At 37.9% G+C, this 18,496-nt stretch overlaps 1 protein-coding gene across 5 annotated transcripts in view; it reads left to right on the top strand.

Annotated features, from left to right (window-relative positions):
- Positions 1-18,496, top strand: part of WFS1 (wolframin ER transmembrane glycoprotein) — a 32,005-nt gene that overhangs the window by 8,606 nt on the left and 4,903 nt on the right. For 4 of the 5 annotated variants that reach the window (XM_052682207.1, XM_052682206.1, XM_052682205.1 and 1 more), the window contains 4 exons: positions 9,288-9,370; positions 13,809-13,953; positions 14,685-14,855; positions 15,439-15,519. In XM_052682207.1, coding sequence (XP_052538167.1) covers positions 9,288-9,370; positions 13,809-13,953; positions 14,685-14,855; positions 15,439-15,519 — 480 coding nt within the window. Of the gene's footprint in view, positions 1-8,211; positions 8,331-9,287; positions 9,371-13,808; positions 13,954-14,684; positions 14,856-15,438; positions 15,520-18,496 lie in introns of those variants that run through there. The other variant, XM_052682209.1, reaches the window with a different exon arrangement.

Here is an 18,496-nt window from a genome sequence, read left to right as displayed (position 1 = left end):
AGCACATCTATAATAGACAAATCTAACTGCAGGTGAACAGCTTACATTTCTTATTCTCGAAAGGTGCTTGATTAATTTTAACTTTTTTCTTTTCATTTTGGAGCTGTGTCTACAGAGCATCTTCTAGCAATAAAAATATTTTTGTCATTAATGTGTGTATGCCTTTTTCTTAAGTCTGAGTTTTGAGAAAGCTTGTTTCATAGTGAAAATAACATCTGTAATAAAGAGCTGTGGACTGTTCCCTGAAAATATGATTTGTTGCATCTGGATAAATTTATCAGTTTTGTGCTTCTAGAAAGAGCACTACAGAAAGTGCCAGTGTATTGGTATTGGAATGATTTCCACTTCCTTTGGAAGTGCATTAATAGGAGATAACTCTGAAAGAAATACAGTCCAGTGAGATTTTGCACAAAATATATTCTTCTGTACTGTTTTGGAGGTCTCTTAAGCTTTCTTTTTCCTAGTGAGCATTTACTGCTTGAATAAATGATGCCCACGTTATTTACTGTGTGTACATGTGTTCTTGTTTCTTATTTTCTGTCTACTGTTGTAACATCTTCAATTTTCAACTCTTAAATTTTCTTTATGCTAGCAAACGGACTACTGCAGAAAATCCTGAAGAATGATATGTGGAAGCTGGTGTATCAAATATCACAGGACTTGTAATCTCAGCAAATTTGTTCAGTGTTCTAACAGGAATTAACTGCTTCACTGTGGTGTCTGTTATTTCTGATGCTTCAGTCATGCATTATTTTTTTTTCCACAGTAGCCCAAAAGGACCAGCTGTTTGCAGTCGGCCTTATCGTAGTCTGAACTCTGTAGCAAGGCCTCCACTGCCTTTGCTTTTTTAACTGTAACTATACCAAAGATAAATGCATACTGGAGGACTAGAAAATGAGACTGATAAAAGCTTAAGAGCAGGAAAATGAGCTTTCTTAGAACAGTGGTTCAGGAATATTGCTCTGCTGGTCATTGCTGAAAGGTACCAACGCTTCAAAGCAGTCTGCAAATACAGAATGATAGGTAGTGTAGAGTTTAGACGTAAACACAGGATATTCGTGCAAGAGACCTATCAAAATAGAAGTATGGTAGTTTGCTTTGTAGTTCAGACTCCCTTTCAGACTGTTTTACAATAAGATTTTCTTGCTAAAGGATCTCAGAGCAGTTAAATGATACCTACCTCAGGCTTCAGAGAAGTTCAGTATAGGGCGGTACTGATCAGTCCAGACATCACTGTGCTTCATGATATTCGGTGAACTTGCCCAGGCATGGGAGATCTGATGTCAACGATGGCATTTTCCCTCCTCTCTCCCCCTGGTGTCTTAGCTGCTGGAGAGACCCGCACGTGAAAGCGTGTTCCATACCACCTTCATCACACATAAATGACTGGTCAGTTAATAATGTGAAGCTGAGGGGAATGCTTGACATCCTGTGACTTCTTGGAAGTAAAAAAGGCAAACCAAACCTATTTAAGTAGAGAGCTCAATGGTTAAGCTCTCTAAGTTGCTCTTTTTCTTCCTCTGGATCTCATCCAGCTTTTTTTCCTCTCCTACATGAGCTCGTACTGCAGTTAGTCTGTGAAGGATCACAGAAGTTGCTGTTGGTGCGCAGTATTGTTGTTACCAGAGAATCTGAGTAATGATGCTTTCCAATCTAAGATTCTTGTTGCCTTTTTCATTTGAATCCTCTGCAGTGTTGCCTACAGCATACCTGTTAGACATAAGGACGTAGACATAATTTGTCTGTGTGCAGTACTAGTGCCCCCCTTACTGATTTTGTTTGAGGTATTATTATAATGTGTTTGAGGTATTCATGAGCCCCCTTTTCCTTCTCAGAATGATCATCTTTGTCTTTTCATCCTGGAGATTTCCTGGCTCCAAAGTGTGAGCTCTTTATCTTGGTGTTTGGATGTTATTTTAGTACGAGTATTGGTTTGTCCGTTGGTTTGTTGTTTCTTAAATTCATGCAGATATTTGACATTGACTCAGTACTCTCAACCTGTTGACTGTTTGTGGTAGTTGATGCCCTTTGTTCGTTGGATTTGTTAAGACGTGGAGTAGTCACTCTGTTTATCTTCTCCATTTTGCAAGTTGTTCCTATGACTTGTCATTGTTCTTCTGAGTTCATTCTCCAACTTAAGAAGCCCTGATAAATAATGTTTTACTGATACTGGGAAGTTGCTTCATAAAATGGTTTGTTAACAATTCCAAGGTTAAGCTGTGGTGGTCGTTCAGAGCTTATCAGTGTATACAGCAATAGGATGGCTTTGTCTTATTTCGCATTCACTGCATTTCATCTGCACTCTTAACGCTTAATCCGACAAAATCCTTCTGCAGTTTATTTGGAGTCGTAGATCATGTTTGGGTTTTGGGTGTTGTTTTTTTTTTTTCTTATTTTTGGTATATTTTTTCCCTGGGCAACACAGAATTATCAGCAGACTGTCTCTGCATTTGACTTTTTTAATATCAAATATGCACTAAATAATAGGAGTCCTATTGTTTCACTGGGAGCCTGTGAGCTACATGTTCCCACTTCTAGTTTTTTGTTTCTAAATCTATTGTTTATGTACTTAACAGCCTTCTTCCTAATTTCTTTAGAAAACTTGTGTGAGAAGACTTACATACCAACTTTAGAGAGAGATAGGAGCTAGATTTGTTCCCCCACCTTTTAACTCCTTCAGGACTGTCTAATGTCATGACTTTTTATTTGCTGACTTTTATGTGGTACCTACTTTGGAACTTTCAGGCTTATTTTTTTCCCTTTTACATATTTGCCAGGTATGGATAACAGACGTAATGGTCTCTGCTATCATGGGTCTCTCTGATATCTTGCTTTTCATCTCTCTGCTTTAAGTGAAAAGTTACATGCTGCAGCATCTAGTTCAATGGATTTTAACATTAGAGCACTTGGATAAACAAATAAGAAATTATGCTTTAAAATACAGTTGAAAGAAATGGTAACTTTTTAAAGAAATTTGAGCTTTCTGCATAAAAGCCTCTTAGCACTATCTTCCATTAGGATTGGCAGGGGAACATATCTTTTAATAGATCTCTCTTAACGGTGACCATCTCTTTAATAAAATATTTTGTTGGCCTTGAGTTGTCTTCTGTCTGTGTGGTGGGCTGGCTGCAATCTGTGTACTTGGAAAAGGTATAGAAAGCAGTAACAGATTCTGCACTGAGTTATTCTCCTAAATGTCTTTTAGTCTATCATGGTGTGTTTTAAATTCATTGTTTTTTCTAATTCTTTTTATTAAGGAGTGGCCTCAGCTTTACAATGATGCCTTCTTATTTCTAAAAACTTGTCCTCTCCTTTTTCCTGTCTTTTATTTTTTCAAATATCCTGTTTTCCTGTTAAATTCAACTCTAGCAGATTTTTGGCTTTGGGCACAGCTAGACAGGTACTAAATCTAAATTGCTGCAGAGTAGTAGTAGAGTGCGCTCATCTAGGTTCTGTGAGCTGCTCCTTTCTAGAATCAGAAATTGTTCAATCCTCTGGTTTCTCTGAGTTTTAACTGTGTTTAATAAATGAAGTAAGTAATATCAATGTGATGCTAGCTTCGTCTCTGGGATTCACTGATGTTGTTAGTCTGGGTTTTTTTTTGTTTTGTTTGCTTGTTTTACTGTAATCCCTTATTTTAAAACCCTAGGATTTGGGGGTCAACTGAAATTGATTTACTGTTTCTTGAGCCACCTTGCTGGACTGCCGTGATAGCAGTTTTCATCTGCGACAACTGTCCAGTGTTCTCATGAAATGGTTAAAAAGGTTCATGTGAGCTTGGAAGTGTGCTAACACTGGCTAGGACTGAACATAACATATGCACTGTGCATATGTTTAACTCGTCCTATTTTCACTTGCTTCAGGAGCACTTGCTGTAATTATAAAATGGGAAAGCCAGTCCAGGGGCCATTTCATATTTTGTAATCTGTTTTATTCTCCCAAACACACCATTTTTCCTCCTTCTCCATGTCCCCGTCACTTTCTTTTCTGAGCCCAAATGAATGCTTGTAGTTGTGATCACAAAGTTTGTATGCCGTACAGGTTTCCTCCTGTGTCTGGGTGTTGCCTGATGCCTTAATCTTTTGTTCAGAAGCGTTTCCGTGCAGCTTTAATATTCACTTGTAAAAACCTGTAATTTCTTTTAAATTTATATATTTCAAATGAATACTTTATTTTATTATTGCTTCCTGTCTGAGAAACTACTTTCAGTTTTCCTTTTATCTTGTATTCATCAAGTTTCTGTTGTTCAACGGTCTTGGAGGTACTTGTCTTGTGTTTGCCTACAGATTGGTTTATTGTGCGAAGTAATGCAGATCTCTGGCCCCCCAGTAACAATCTGAACAAAGACTGTAAGCTCAGCATATGAGATTGCGATCCTTAAAATACTTGCTTTTGAGTTGGACATTTCTTGTTTAGTCTCTGCTGTCTGGTTTTATCTGGAGAATTCAGGTGATGAAGTTGTGACCTAAATGGGGAGCTGTGTGTATCTGTCAACAGTGGATAGTAGAATGGGCTTTGCTAGCAGGACTAGTGCTAAAAGTCCATTTTACTATCCACTGTTTAGCACTAGTCCTGCTAGCAAAGCCCATTCTGCTGGGAGCTGTAATATATTTGTGTTGGTAGGAAACTTCATCAATGAACACTTTTATTATCCTGTATGCAGTCTGTCTGCTAAGCACCAAGCCCTGTCATTGACACTTGGAGTAATCGCTTTCTTTGGATTTAATGCCTTTTTGTCATTTTGATTGCTGAATTTGAGACACGAGGGACAATAACTGTATCCTAACAGAATATCATATAGAATTATTTTCAAAACCAGAGTGTTTCCCTTTATTGCAACATCTCCTCCTTCAGATCAAAACCTAACAGAGAAAAAATGCCTGCCTGTGCTAAAATGAACAATCTCCATTTCAGCCTTTGGCTACAAAGCTGGACTGAAAATTGGAGTCTTGCTTTGTATGATCAATAAGCAATGTATGACACTTCATACAAGTAAGTACTCTTTAGTTTTCTTCAGCTTACTTACGATCTATCTATATAAACAGTTAAGACTTGTGTATTCAGGATTTTTCTGAAATTGTAAAACATAATTTCATAGTGAACAAATAGCACTAGCACTGGTAAAAGGATACAGTGTAATTTCGTGGTATGAGAGATAATGATGATGTATAATAATAAACATTGAAGTTTGGTTTATAGCATCATTGTTCTGATGACAAAATTGGTAATTTTGAGTGGCCTGCCTCTGATGAGGTAGAAGTAACTTGTTCTGGGTGTCAGGAGCTGAACCCTACAGTGGCCTGATGATGGTCACTAAAGAGTCTTGGTAGGAGGAAACTCAAGGTGAATGTGAAGTTCCAACCACCCTTCTACTTCAGAGTTGTCTTAGTTTGATTCTTCCATGCATGCTGCATACTACTTAAAACTGTGTGCTTTTGCTTGCCTGCTTTCATTTGAATGGCTGCAGAGCTTGAGAACCTTGAATAACTGATAGATTTCATTGGCTTATATAAATGCTACTGACACACAACTGTTAGTGAAGTCTATTTTAATTGTCATAAAAGATGCATGAAGTATTGTAATATGAATGTTCCTCTTTTCTAGAAAATCTTATATTCAAGACAGAGTTGACATTAAAAAGACATTTTTTACCAAAGCTAGAAAGTAAAAGCTTCTACTGACAGCACTTTGATTGTGGTACTTCTGTGTAGGAGGAATACATATTAGGTTTTCTCACTGAAAACATACTTAAGAAAAGAACAAGGGGCAGTAAGTTATAGATGATCACTTAGCCTTTTTATGGTGGACGTGTCTTTCATAGTATTTGTCTTATTTTCCTTCAACTAAGTTGAAAACTAGGATGTGTCTCTGTCCTTCTTAGTTCTGAAATACACTTTGACTGCATTTTGTACTGTTTACCTTCAACAGCTGACCTAAATGCTTTAGGAAAGTAAATTGATACAGCAGATGTGTGACCTGAGGAGTTCATGCTTTATCCTGTTGATCACCTTCTAGGCCTGTCTCAAGCTAAGCAAAGGAAAAATATTTATCATTATAGGAACTCTAGGATACATAGCTATTCTGAATTTGATCTCCAGAACACATCACTGTCTGCTCTTTGCCCTTACTCCACAAGTATAATGTTAATGAGCATTTTTATTTACAGCTCCTCTGTAGCAGTGCATAGGCTATCTAAGTGGTAACTGAGTAGGAAGTTGAAGCCAGCCCCAGGGAGCACTTTTTTCCACTGGAAGTCTGCACTTTTAAAGCAGTCTTCCCTGAGAACTTTACCTGTCGATTTGCAATGTAAGTGTAATATCACAGAGTTGAATAAACAAAGAAACAAAATGAGTGTGCTTTGCTGATTTATATTGTAAAAATGGTCTTTTCTATCCTCAATAAATGGTTTAGTCCAACTGTGAACCCATCACTGCTGCGCCCCCTAAACCATGTCCTTTGATGCTACATCTACCATTTGCTTGAAAACTTCCAGTGCCTCCCTTGGCATCCTGTTCTAATTCCTCATCACTCTTTCTGAGATCTTTTTTTTTTTTTTTTTTTTTTTTCCCCCCCCCCATATCCAATCTGAACCTTCCCTGGTGCAACTGAAGGCTATTTCCTCTTTTCCTTTCAGGTAGTTGGGGTGAGCAGTAAGACCTCTTCTGAGCGTCCTCATTTCCAGGTGGAATAATCCCTCAGCCATTCCTTTTAAGATTTGTGCTCCTGACCCCCTCACCAGCTTTGCTGCCCTTTTCTGGACATATTCTAGTGCATCACTGCCTTCCTTATAGTGAAGGGTCCAAAACTGAATGCAGTGCTTGATATGCAGCTTCTCGTGGGCTGAGTATGGAGGGTACCACTTGTGCCCTCTGTACAGATTGAGTGCAGATCACCTTCCTGGTGACTGCCCTTTTTGATATTAGTCAAGATGCTATTGGCCTTCTTAGCTGCTTGGATATGCTGCTGGCTGTCAGTAACACCCTTGGTTCATTTTCCTCTGTGTATACCCTACATACCTGTATAGCTCTGCATATCCTACCTTGAACTCTTCCCAAGTTGTCTGACCCTTCCTTCAAAGATAGTAAAATGTCATTTTGTCTTGGAGTCTCAGCAAAAGCTCCCTAGCAAATTTCTAGCTGAGCAAGAGGTGGAAGGAACCAGAGCCAGGGCATTTCTTGCTCTGTGCCTGCAAGATGGAACAGGAAAGAAAGGAAAGTATTGTGTGTGTATAAGCTGCCAGATAACCAGTTGTATTATTGATGTTCATATCAGTTTAGCAAACTTTCTGTGATTATTCTATGAACATTGCACTTAGTTATTAAACACTTTAACTTCTGACTGCTGCCTCTTTTACTGGTCCATCCAGAGTATCACTGAAACTTTGATGGTGTTTTCTTCCCAACATGTACCAAATATTGAACAAAAAATATTCTGTAGCCGAAACTATTGCTGCTGATTTGAAAGAAGCTTATGAATGAGTGAAAGCAGAGGAAAAAGCAGAAGAATGCTGCATTGCCCAATTCTTTTCATTTGAGTGGGGTAGATAAATGAATATTATGTTTTTTTCAAACAATACACTCTTCACTGCAACTTCTGTTGTTAGCAGAGAGCCCCTGAAGGATGGGTGCTGATGTGAGTGGTGCCATCTGGAGAGGAGGCTTCTGACTTGTTTGGAGTTCAGTGTGGTTGGCTATATATCAGGCAAGGAGATTAAGTGGTTAATTTTCCTGGGATGTTGTTTTCCTATCTTACAATAATATTTTTACAGCTTTCTGAAAAGAGGGAGTAGTAATTGAAAATTATTTTTCACTATGTGCCTTGTTTAGCCAGACAACGTATTATAATCTGGCATTAGTATTTTTCCAAGTGGAGCTTGGCAGACAAAACTGTGGCATGGGGAAGGAGAAAACTTACTTCATGATTTGCTCTTGTTAAAATATATCCATTTTAATGAAAGAGCTGGCGTGCAGCCTGTTCTTGTTTGGAAATAGTCCCAGTACCAGAGATATTAAAGAGTGTAAGTAGTCCTTTTCTTTGGGAGATTATGTGAAATTGGTTTATATTCTTCTTCCTCTCACTTCTTGAAAAATCACTGATACTTAATGTCACCTCAGCTAACTGGGCTGCTTACCATGCTTCATGCACTATCACTGACCATATTAGGTAGAGACTGAAATCTGTAGCTTTGAGCAAGTGCCAGAAAATGTCTCTTAGGCACGGTTTCCTACGCTCTGGGACTGTTGTTTCTGACCACGTTTGTCATGCTGTCTGCCCTAAATACATAGCTGCCAAGCGTCACAGTGTGTTTGATGACCTTGCAGGATGATGGGGTAAGGCTTTGGAGCTTGCTGTTGAGTTTAGACCTGCCTTTCTAGCTGTAGTTCTAGCTTGCTTGATAACCGTGTTGTGAATCAGTGGTCTGTTCTTTCTAACACACTCTGTGTTGATTAAACCACATTGTTTTTCTCTTTAATATTTCAAACAAATTTCAGATTGCAGGTTCTCAAGAACAAGTAGTTGTTATAGGCTTTGTTAGCTTTTCCTTTAAAAGTGTTCTTCCTTCATAAAATGATACACAGCATGTTGTTATTTACAAGCACTGGATATCAGATAGAGCTGGGAAGATTTTTCTTTATGTCTGACCAGTAGATCAATTTTGTGCTGTTGAGGAAGAGAAAACTGTGGTTACATCTGTATGTGTATAGTCAGATAGGAAAGGAGAAACAGTTAGCTATGAGTGTTGAACTGGATGAAGTAGGATGAATTCCATAAGCATTTACTCATTTTTATTGTTTCCATGGAGTCCGAGGGCTGAGGAGCTGAACTTCCAAACGTACCAGCTAAGTTTTACAGGCTGGTTGATTATTCAGAATGCTTGAAAATGCTTCACTACCAAATAAACAAGCAGTAGTGGTAGGGACTTGAGGGCTCTCAGCAATAAGTACAAAAGTTGATCAGTTCTGCAGGTTCCGTGTGTGTCCATTTTCACCGTAATGAGAATTCTATTGAGAGATTAATCCTGGGGAAGTGAATGAGAAACACTAAACTGTGTGTAGCATCCTGTGGCAGGTACCAAATAACAAGTAATGGTGCATACACTGAAGCAGAACATTGAGATACAGTGTAAATATTATAATGAGTTAATTTCCACTGCTGTTCTTGTAACACCCTCATGTTGGATTTTTTCAATGTGATCCTTTAATTCTTCAACCAAATATAGTAACAATTTAGAAAATAATTTCAAGAGTTGCTAGTAAACCAGTTTTTTAAATCGCTTTAATTTGTAGAGACCATGAAGGAAGAACCTGAAGTGCTCTTTGAGGAACTGTTGGAGAGGGCCAAAGCTGGAGAACCAAAAGCACAAACAGAGGTAATTTTATATGCTTTGTCCAGTACCACTTACTCTTAATTCCAAAAATAGCACTGCCTGCTTTTAGTAGAACTATTATATCTTCCCAAAGACATTTAGTTGAACTGTATGTGTTTGGATCTTAAGTTGTTCAAAGAATAGTGATGCCAGATGGCTTCTCTGCCTAGAGAAAGCTGCTTGCTTGGGTTTCAAGGCCAGCTCTTGCAAAATGTCAAAACTGGGGGAAGGGCTCAGAGCATGGAGAAGCCACAGCGCTTTATTTTTACCTTTTGAACTATGTAGCAAAGAGTTACTTGTGGAGGTATGAATATAGTGACTATTAATCCTCTTTGGATTTATTTTTGTCATTGGAACAAAATGAATTGTTGCTGAAAGGTGATTCAACACGGTTAGTTCGATACTCCACTATGTACAAAGACTCTCATGCTGGATTCTGCACAAGAAACTGCTATTGAGATGCTTCAGCAGGAACATCAGAGATTGGTTTTGTTCTTTCACCGTTTCTGTGTTGAATTAACACATTTTTTAAAAACAAGTCTGTAATGGTCTAATTAAGCTAACTATACTTAGTTATGTAATGACAGATCCAGTTAAATTCATAGTGACAGTTCTGCCTTTCTACACATTGTGCTTAATTTTCCTTAGGTTTTAGAAAAATTGTATCAGTTTTCTTTCTGCCCATTCCATTGTGGTGGTATGTTGGTCTAACTGGTTTAGTATGAATAGTTCAACATTTTTAGAAGGTTTTTAATTCCTGTTTAATATGGATACCGATTGACTGAAACATTCTTTTCCAGCTTCAACTCTGACAGAAAGGAGTACTTGCGGTCCTTTGTGAGATTACTGGTGTTTTGTTGTTTTGTTTTTCCCTGGGGATTACCACTCTTCTTGCGAATAAAAAAAAGGGGGCAAGAGGGAGGAGGCAGGAACAACGACACAGAGAAATGTTTTTGAAGCTGATAAAAATATGTCGATGCCAGTCTCAGTCCCCACTCCATCTCAGATGGTTTGAGGGCAGGCTGTCCTTGGAGTTGTAACCTGAGACAGTAAGGAATTCCTCACCTCCAAAACTGCCAGCGGCTTTGCAGAGGATGAGGCTTTAACCTTGAGAGGATTGCTGCTACAAAGTCCACGTTTTGGCTCTTCTTCCAAAGAGCAAAACCCATAGAACATGATTTTAGGATATAACTTCTGGCTGAGTAAGAAATACCATAGGTAATCTAACCCTATGATGTGTGTGCCTGTATATATATATATAGTGATAGTATAATAGTGATAGTATAGATAATAGTGATTATATTTCATCCTTATCCTTTGCATTCATTCCTCCTTTGCTCCTTTCCTTTAGCCCTTTAACTGTGCACACTTTCTATTCCCGCACAATAACAGGATTCTTTTCTTAAAACGATCCGAGATACAGTTTTGCTTTACTATGCAGGAGGAAATGACTGTTTGGAAAAGAGCCCCAAATAGTTATCTCTTTTCTAGGGAATTGGATGTCTTGTGGCCTATAGAGGGGGAATTATCTTTCTTTTTTAACCTTTATACATAAGATACAATACTTATATATACATCCTTCTCTACCTTATAATCCATCCGGGAAAACTACTTTAATTTGTGACTGTTGTAAGACTATGAATAAGAAGCTGATGTTAGGTCATTGTTTTTTTTTCCCCAAGAATTACAAAATCAAATATAAGAAAATGCTCGGTTCACTACCACCTAGCTATTACTGTGAGCTTATTCAGAAATAACCTTGCACTGACTGTGGAAAATAAATACGCCATGAGTGGATGTCAGCCTGCATTACTGTAGCTTTAGTTTCTTTATTGAGAAATAACTGGGTAGCAGTTACGAAAATGAAACACCCACAGCTGTATTCTGTAATGGAGCAGAGGCAGCTCAGTGTCTTTGACTAGAGGTTATCTGTAAGGGGTCTGAGTGTAATAATTGCTGCAGTTGTAAAGCCCAAAGGTGAGAGGTGGGCAGTTGGCTTTAGAGAGGGTGTTAAGCCATTGCCAGCTGTTACTTCATTTCATAGTTTTAGCTCATGGGAAAGAGAAAATCCTTGCTTTGTCATATTAGCAATCTGAGGCTGATGCTCTTGCCCATCAGTTCTTCCTCATTTGACCACTGCAGGCTAGAGCTGTGCAGCTATTCATAGTGGCTCCACGTGGAAGCTTTGCCATAGCAAAGAAAGGCATGGGCTTGTTTAGAGCCCCTTTCAGTAGTATTTTGTGAAAATGCAATGTGCTTGTTACCTGGAGGTGATTGGAGATGACTTTTTGCTCACAAAACTTTCTAAATACGCAGAAAGGCTTGTCATTTTGTAACCAAAATATTAAACAAATGTTTTCTGGTTTCTCGGATTTTTGTTTCAGTTTTTGGAGGGGGGGGTTAAATAATTGAATCTTGATGCTGAACTTTAAAAACAAACAAAAAAACCTCCACAGGACAAAAAAAAAATCCAGACCCCAAAACATTCATATTATAAAACCAGTGCTGTGGCTTCTTTTTCCTCATGCAATACACTTGTGCATTATACGACTGTCTCCAAAATCTTCTAGTTTACATTGCAATACAAGTTTCTGTGACCAAGAGATGTTCATAAACTTGAAAGAGCTGCATCAATTTCTAGTACTCTTGAAGCTTTGCTCAAAATTTCAGTGGCTAAAAGTATAAACGTGCTCAAGAAACTCTTGTCCTTGTTGAAAGAAGTTATTTACCTTGCAACTTGTTCAAACAATTCCTTCTTGACATAAAAAGCTGAAGGTAGACGTGCAGTTGGTGATGAATTACCTGGCAATTGCACTATCAAGGCTGAAGTATTAAGGTAAAAATAAATAAATAACCTCATACGCTCCCTTCTTGGTCTGCCACTATATCTGTGCAGTGCTTGTTGAACTCTTGTATGAATTCATAATAAGTGTTTAGTTCTGTCTCTTGTATTTCTTAGTCCAATATTTTTCTAATTTCCTTTACAGTTTTGGGTCACTTTGTTGTATGTCCTATGAGTTTAATTGCTCCAAGGTCTGTTCAGTGACTGCTTAAGTAGAAGCTGTTTGAACACCCAATTAAGTGCTTGAACCAGTTGCAAAGCTGGAGACCTAACCTTTCATGTCTAACAGAAACGTCTTTTTGATGAGATCAGTGTTCAGTTTGCTTGCAACAACTGTTTATTATTCATGTTTTGAAGATATTTCTTTAGTCACACTAACTGGTAATGTCAAATGCAAAGTTTCAGAGAAACTGTCAAGCAGGGTTGGTGTGGTTTTTGTTTTTTGTTTGTTTGTGTGTTTTTTTTTTGCGACAGATAATGGTTGATTTATGGAGCTGTAGTCTATTATTATTTCAGTTACATTCTGAGTGTAAATAATAAAGAAGAGAGAGAGAGAGAGAATGAGAGAGAAGGGGAGCAGTTAACTAAATAAAAGCATTTTCCAGGTTCCCTGTACATGTAAATAAGTGTCCAGTACTTTTGGCCACTTTCTGCCACTTTTGTAGTCTTGGGGTTTGATAAGCAGAAGTGTTTCATGCTACAGCATAATTGTATTTAACATTACATTAATGCTTAATGGTAGGAATTTTACAAGTTATATCACTTAAATTACTGGGTGCTTAAGCTGTGTTAGTTTTCTTCCATTTGCTAATTAATCATGAGTTTGTTTTGACCTTCAGTGGCTAAACTGCAGTGAGCCAGGCATTTCACTGCTGAACCTTCCTTCCATGCCAAGACTCTTTGCCAGCCTACATCATCGGAATTTTATCTGACTATTTTTATTGGAAGTAAAGGATCAAAGAGAATCATAGAATCCTTAAGAGTTGGAAAGGACCTTTAAAGGTCATCAAGTCTAGCTCTCCTGTAGTGAATGGGGACATCCACAGCTAGATCAGGTTGCCCAGAGCTTGGTCAGCTTGGCCTTGAGTGTCTCCAGGGATGGGGCTTCCACCACATCTCTGGGCACCTGTTACAGTGCCTCACCCTCACTGTGAAAGACTTTTTCGTTACACCCAGGATCTACTCTCTGTAAGTGTGAAACAACTTCCCCTTGTCCTATCACCACACACCCTGCTTAACAGTCTATCCCATACTTTCTTTTAGCTTTCCTTTAGATACTGAAGAAATGGCCATTCTAAATGTGACTTAATAACACCATGAGCTTTAACTGATCCTGCTAGATGCTCAGAGACCAGTGGCAACTAATTCTTTGACCTGATCAAGTGTACTGCAATTCCTTCTTGCTTCCAGTTCTGGAAAGTGATCTTTCTCTGCAGAATATCAACTTACAACTATGTTCTTTAGTGCTGGGAGCAAATGTTTTGACCTTTTGTTCAAAGAGATTTTATTGTAGCTGAGTCTGAGGGGGTGAGAAGAGAGAGACAGACACTATCATGTATTTCAGTAATTGAAGGAATTTCTGTTCTCCACTTGTTCTAGGTGGGGAAACACTTCTTGAGATTGGCAGAAGAGGAGGATGAAGAACTTAACAACTGTAGTGCGGTTGATTGGTTCATCCTTGCTGCTAAGCAAGGTCGAAGAGAAGCTGTTAAACTGCTGCGTAGATGCCTAGCAGACAGAAGAGGTATGGGTTCTCTGAGACTTTTTGTACATCCTACTTTAATAATAGTCTATCCATTTTAACACTGCAAAGACATTAAAACGCAATGAGAATGTTCATGGCAAAAGTATATGAGTAGCTGCAGGAAATGTGTTCAAATAAGTGCTGCAAAAAACATTTGTATTAATGATTTGATTGAATTCCTAAATGGAATTCATGTGCATTCTTCCCTTCAACACCATTGAAGCTTCTTTCCTGTGACAGTTCAGGTCAGATATAACCGTATACCACCTACATATCTGCTGTTTCAGCCTTTTGCCCAGTTCCAGGCTTTCTTCTGCTTGTTCTTTTTGGCTGTCTTCTCCAAATTTAGGATTTATAATTTCTTTCATACTGCTTCCACCACTTGAAATGGGTTCCTCTTGTCTGCCACTTATCTGAACTCATATTAAAAATATATTTTTTTTTTTGTGAAATTCTTTCTGCTTTTTGTATGTTAGTCATACATGTCTGTACCTCCTTTTGCCTGATCTGTTGTACTTCAAAAGTTGAAAAAGATCTAAGGATACTGCATGTACAGTATGAATGAAACTAGATTTTGAGCATGGAAGGGCATTTGAAAAATGTAAGGGGTGAAGAAGTGAATGAAACTTGAGAGGTTTCAGAAAAACTGAGAAAAAATCAATTGTGGGCAAATCTGTCATTTCAGAAAGGGTGTGGGATAATAGTATCTAATGTATTTTTCTTTTCTTGAGGCATCACTTCTGAGAATGAGCAAGAAGTGAAAAAACTATCATCTGAGACTGACTTGGAGAGAGCTGTGAGAAAAGCTGCCTTAGTCATGTATTGGAAATTAAACCCAAAAAAGAAGAAGCAATTAGCAGTTTCTGAACTACTGGAAAATGTTGGGCAAGTTGATAATGAAGGTTTGTTTATGAACTGATTTATGGTATTGATGACACATAATTGCAGGCAGAATACAGCTAGAAACCTGGACAGCTTAATAAAAAAATCAAGCATGAGTTAAAGTAAATGTATGGTTTACTTAAGAAAAAGTAACTATTAATGGCTATATTAGTAAGTACTCTCTCTGCACTAGTGAAATTATTTCCTAACTCCTGCTGTAGACTGTGGTTCAGTTAAGCAGCTGCTGTCCATGTCTTACAGTTTTACTGTGTTTCAGTTTTTTCCCCTTACCCCAGTCATCCTTACATCTTACCAGATATTGCAGTTCACAAATTCAGTCTGTAAGACATCTGGTTAAATCTGCTGTTACAGAATCATATGTGCTCTGATAATTCTCTTCCCTTCCCTTTCTTTTTTTCTTTTTTTAATTTTAAGCATAGTAATAAGAATACAGAGAGGTAAATGGCTACTCCATACCTATTGATATGTATGTCTTGTGCTGAGTTTGAGGAAATACCATTCTCCAGATATTGAGGTTGAACAACATTCCAGTTTTTGTTTGATCACTTTAATTAGCAGCTTTAACTTCTGTTATTGAACCAGATGGTGAGAAGCAACCTGGTCCAGTCCCAAAGTCAGTGCAGAAGCAGAGGAGAATGCTGGAGCGTTTAGTGAGCTCTGAATGTGAGTACCTGCTGCTTCTTTTAATCTGCCTGAGTAAGGATATATAGCAAGTTTTAATTGCTATAAATTGATGATGTCCATTTATTGTATGTGCAAGGTAAATAAATGATCTGCACGTGAAGCCATAGAATGTTACCATTCTCATGAATTTGTCAGTGATTAGTACATTAAAGGGAATTTGCATGTAAGTTGCCATTTTCTTCCCATTTCAGCTTAAGAGGCAATTCAGTAAAAAGAAAATAAATTGCACGTTCAGTAATTTTTTTCCTTCTAACTTGTAATAAAGTCTCTAGTTATAATAAGGGAATTAATTATGCAGACTCTTAGTGCAGACAGTTCCCTCACTCTTATTTGCCTTGCTTCTGTTTGCCATTCCCTTATAATTAATGTTTGCTTTTTCGTATTTGTTCAAGAATTTATCTGAGAAATATATACCAAGATATTCCTTTCATATCTCAAGAGTAGGTAGGGACAGGTCAGTTTGTGTGATATATAAAATGTGGATCAGTTCTTGAAAGCACTGCTAAATGTCCCACAACTTGTTACTTACTAATATACTGTAGTTAGGAATTGTGCAACTAAAATGTTATCCGTGGATTTATAAGCCAGATCAGGGTTTTGCATGTCTCAGGTCCTTGAAAGATTTAATGTACATTCCATCACTTCAGTTTGGCCTTCAAGGATTGTATTCATTACACAGGTGGCTTCACAATCAAGTTATGCAACTGGCAGTGAAGCTGACACTCCTAAGAACAGAGTATTTCAGCTTTAGCTATGTGGAGGAAGAATACATGCCTGTGTATATGAAGGAGGGAATAAAGACAGGGAGAAATAGTACTTTGAAATAGTACTTTGAAGACCAAATGTCTGATCCTATCAAAATTTCCATGGGAGTAGATCAGCTGTTCCTGTGCTGTGACTGATTTGCCACTTCTGGAAATCTAGAAATAGTCCTTCAAAGATTGTGTTTCATTGTTTGGTTGTGGAATCGTAAAGCAGTTGTAACTGAGTTCACTGGAGTTACATTGCTGGGCACTTGCTGGATGACACTCATGTTCTTTGCATTCCCTAGCTGAACAGGCACGTGCTGACAGAGCATGAGTGCAAAGCAAGTCATTTTGCTCTGGATTCTTCAGGAATTCAGATTGTCAGAAAAGGAATTGCTTTTTTCTCTTTCTCTCTTTCTCTCTTTCTCTCTTTTTTAAGGCTTAAATGGCAGATAAAATAACAGGAGAGTAAATGAACCTACTTGTAAGCGTAGGCAGGAATTGATGTGCATATTTTTCTTTTCCTACGGTGGATGGGGGAGGCAGGGGAATTTGTCATAACCAAATTGAAGGGAAAAAAATCTATGAATAATGAAGTAGAATCTACAACATACACTTTTAATATCAATTTAAGAGACATCTGGATGACAAAATACTAATAACGTTTAAAAATGAAAAGTTTTCATCAAACACTTAAAGTAGGAGTTAAGCTGTTACCTCTTCTCTGGAGAGCTTTTATCTTTTTGTGGATGAACAAGACGGCTGTTCCTATCCAGCTTTTAATTCTCTGATCCACTGAGTTTCTGCATTTATCTTGCCAGCAGGAATTTTTTTCCTTCAGTTTTAATATGTTGTCAGTTCTTGGAAGTGTTAAGCCAGTAATATGTTTGCTGATACTTGATCTGGAGTATTCTTAATGAAGGCATAAATGGAATACTAAAGGTGATGTTGTCAGTGGACAATTGTTGCATGCCTGAGAGTGTGTATATTGTTATGCCTGATAGCCAAAAATTAATTTTATTAATTAAATTAATAACTCTTTCCCACTCAGGATAACTCAGAGTCATGTAAAAGTTCCTAAAGGAACATAAATAAGATTCTAGTCATGTCTACATACTGATTCCTCACCAAAAATCTATTTTTACTGCTGTATATTTTGTCCAAATCAGGCAGTAAGCATAGGTGGTCTGTGTGGAATTAGAAGTGATCTGGAGCACACCAAAGACAACTGAGGAACCTCACTGAATTCTTTGTGCAAGCCATGTAGCCTTGCAGTCTGTGAATGAAAAGACAAGTTAGCAGAAAATTAAACTGCTTTTTGGGAACAGTGCCACGTGGTATTTGGTGGGACATAAGGGTTCATACAGTGGGGAAACAGAAAAATATTTTAAAAGTGCAAGCAAGGGCAACGTCCAAGTTGTGAGATTGAAGCAAATATTTCAAGCTGCTGTTTTTCCATTGAACTCCTTGTAACACCTCTTTCTTTAATGAGTATCTTGAAAAAATGCCTTTTTTTTGTCCTGTTATCTACAGCTTTCTCATATTAAAAACCACAAATGTATTTTATATGGCTTCCATAGAGCTACTATTTCTGTTAAAGCTTTTAATGTCTTTTTAAAGCTCAAATCCACTAATCGTCTATGTGAAACTTAGGTAAGCCATTCAGTTTGCTGTCGCTTTAAAATCATGAACTTATGTTGAGCAGGCCAGCGTTTTTATTTTTGTCAGCTGACTTGCTAAACATACTGTGTAGGTGGTGTATTACAGATTTTTGTCATTCAGAAGTCTTTCATATCTACAGCAGTGTCATTTACTGCAGCGTATGGGAAAAGTTGCTGTTAATTATCCTCCTTTACAAATGACATCAAGCTTGCCTACCATAGAAACCAGCTAATGCATGCTAATGTGAGGCACTGGGTGTGAAAAGAGTTGGAAGCAGTGTATAAAGGCATCTTGTAGCATCCCTGGAGATCTCTGAAGTAATCTCTTGCTTCTGTTCTACTTGTAGGAGTGGATACTGAGGGCCAATAGCTGAGAAGATGCTTCATACCTGTAACTGAGCTGTTAGGCAGGGATAAAATTTTGCCTTTGTGTACAACTGAGCAAAGCGTATTTTGTGGCCAGCTGATTTAAATCCTAGCTGTTGTAGTTCGAGGGAGGAGTTTTCATATAGCCCAACAGCATATTAAGTTAATATGCTAAAGTAACCT

The sequence above is a fragment of the Tympanuchus pallidicinctus genome, unplaced genomic scaffold, assembly GCF_026119805.1.
Source record: "Tympanuchus pallidicinctus isolate F22 unplaced genomic scaffold, pur_lepc_1.0 scaffold2, whole genome shotgun sequence".
NCBI lineage: Eukaryota > Metazoa > Chordata > Aves > Galliformes > Phasianidae > Tympanuchus > Tympanuchus pallidicinctus.
This window is presented reverse-complemented; position numbering and strand designations above follow the sequence as displayed.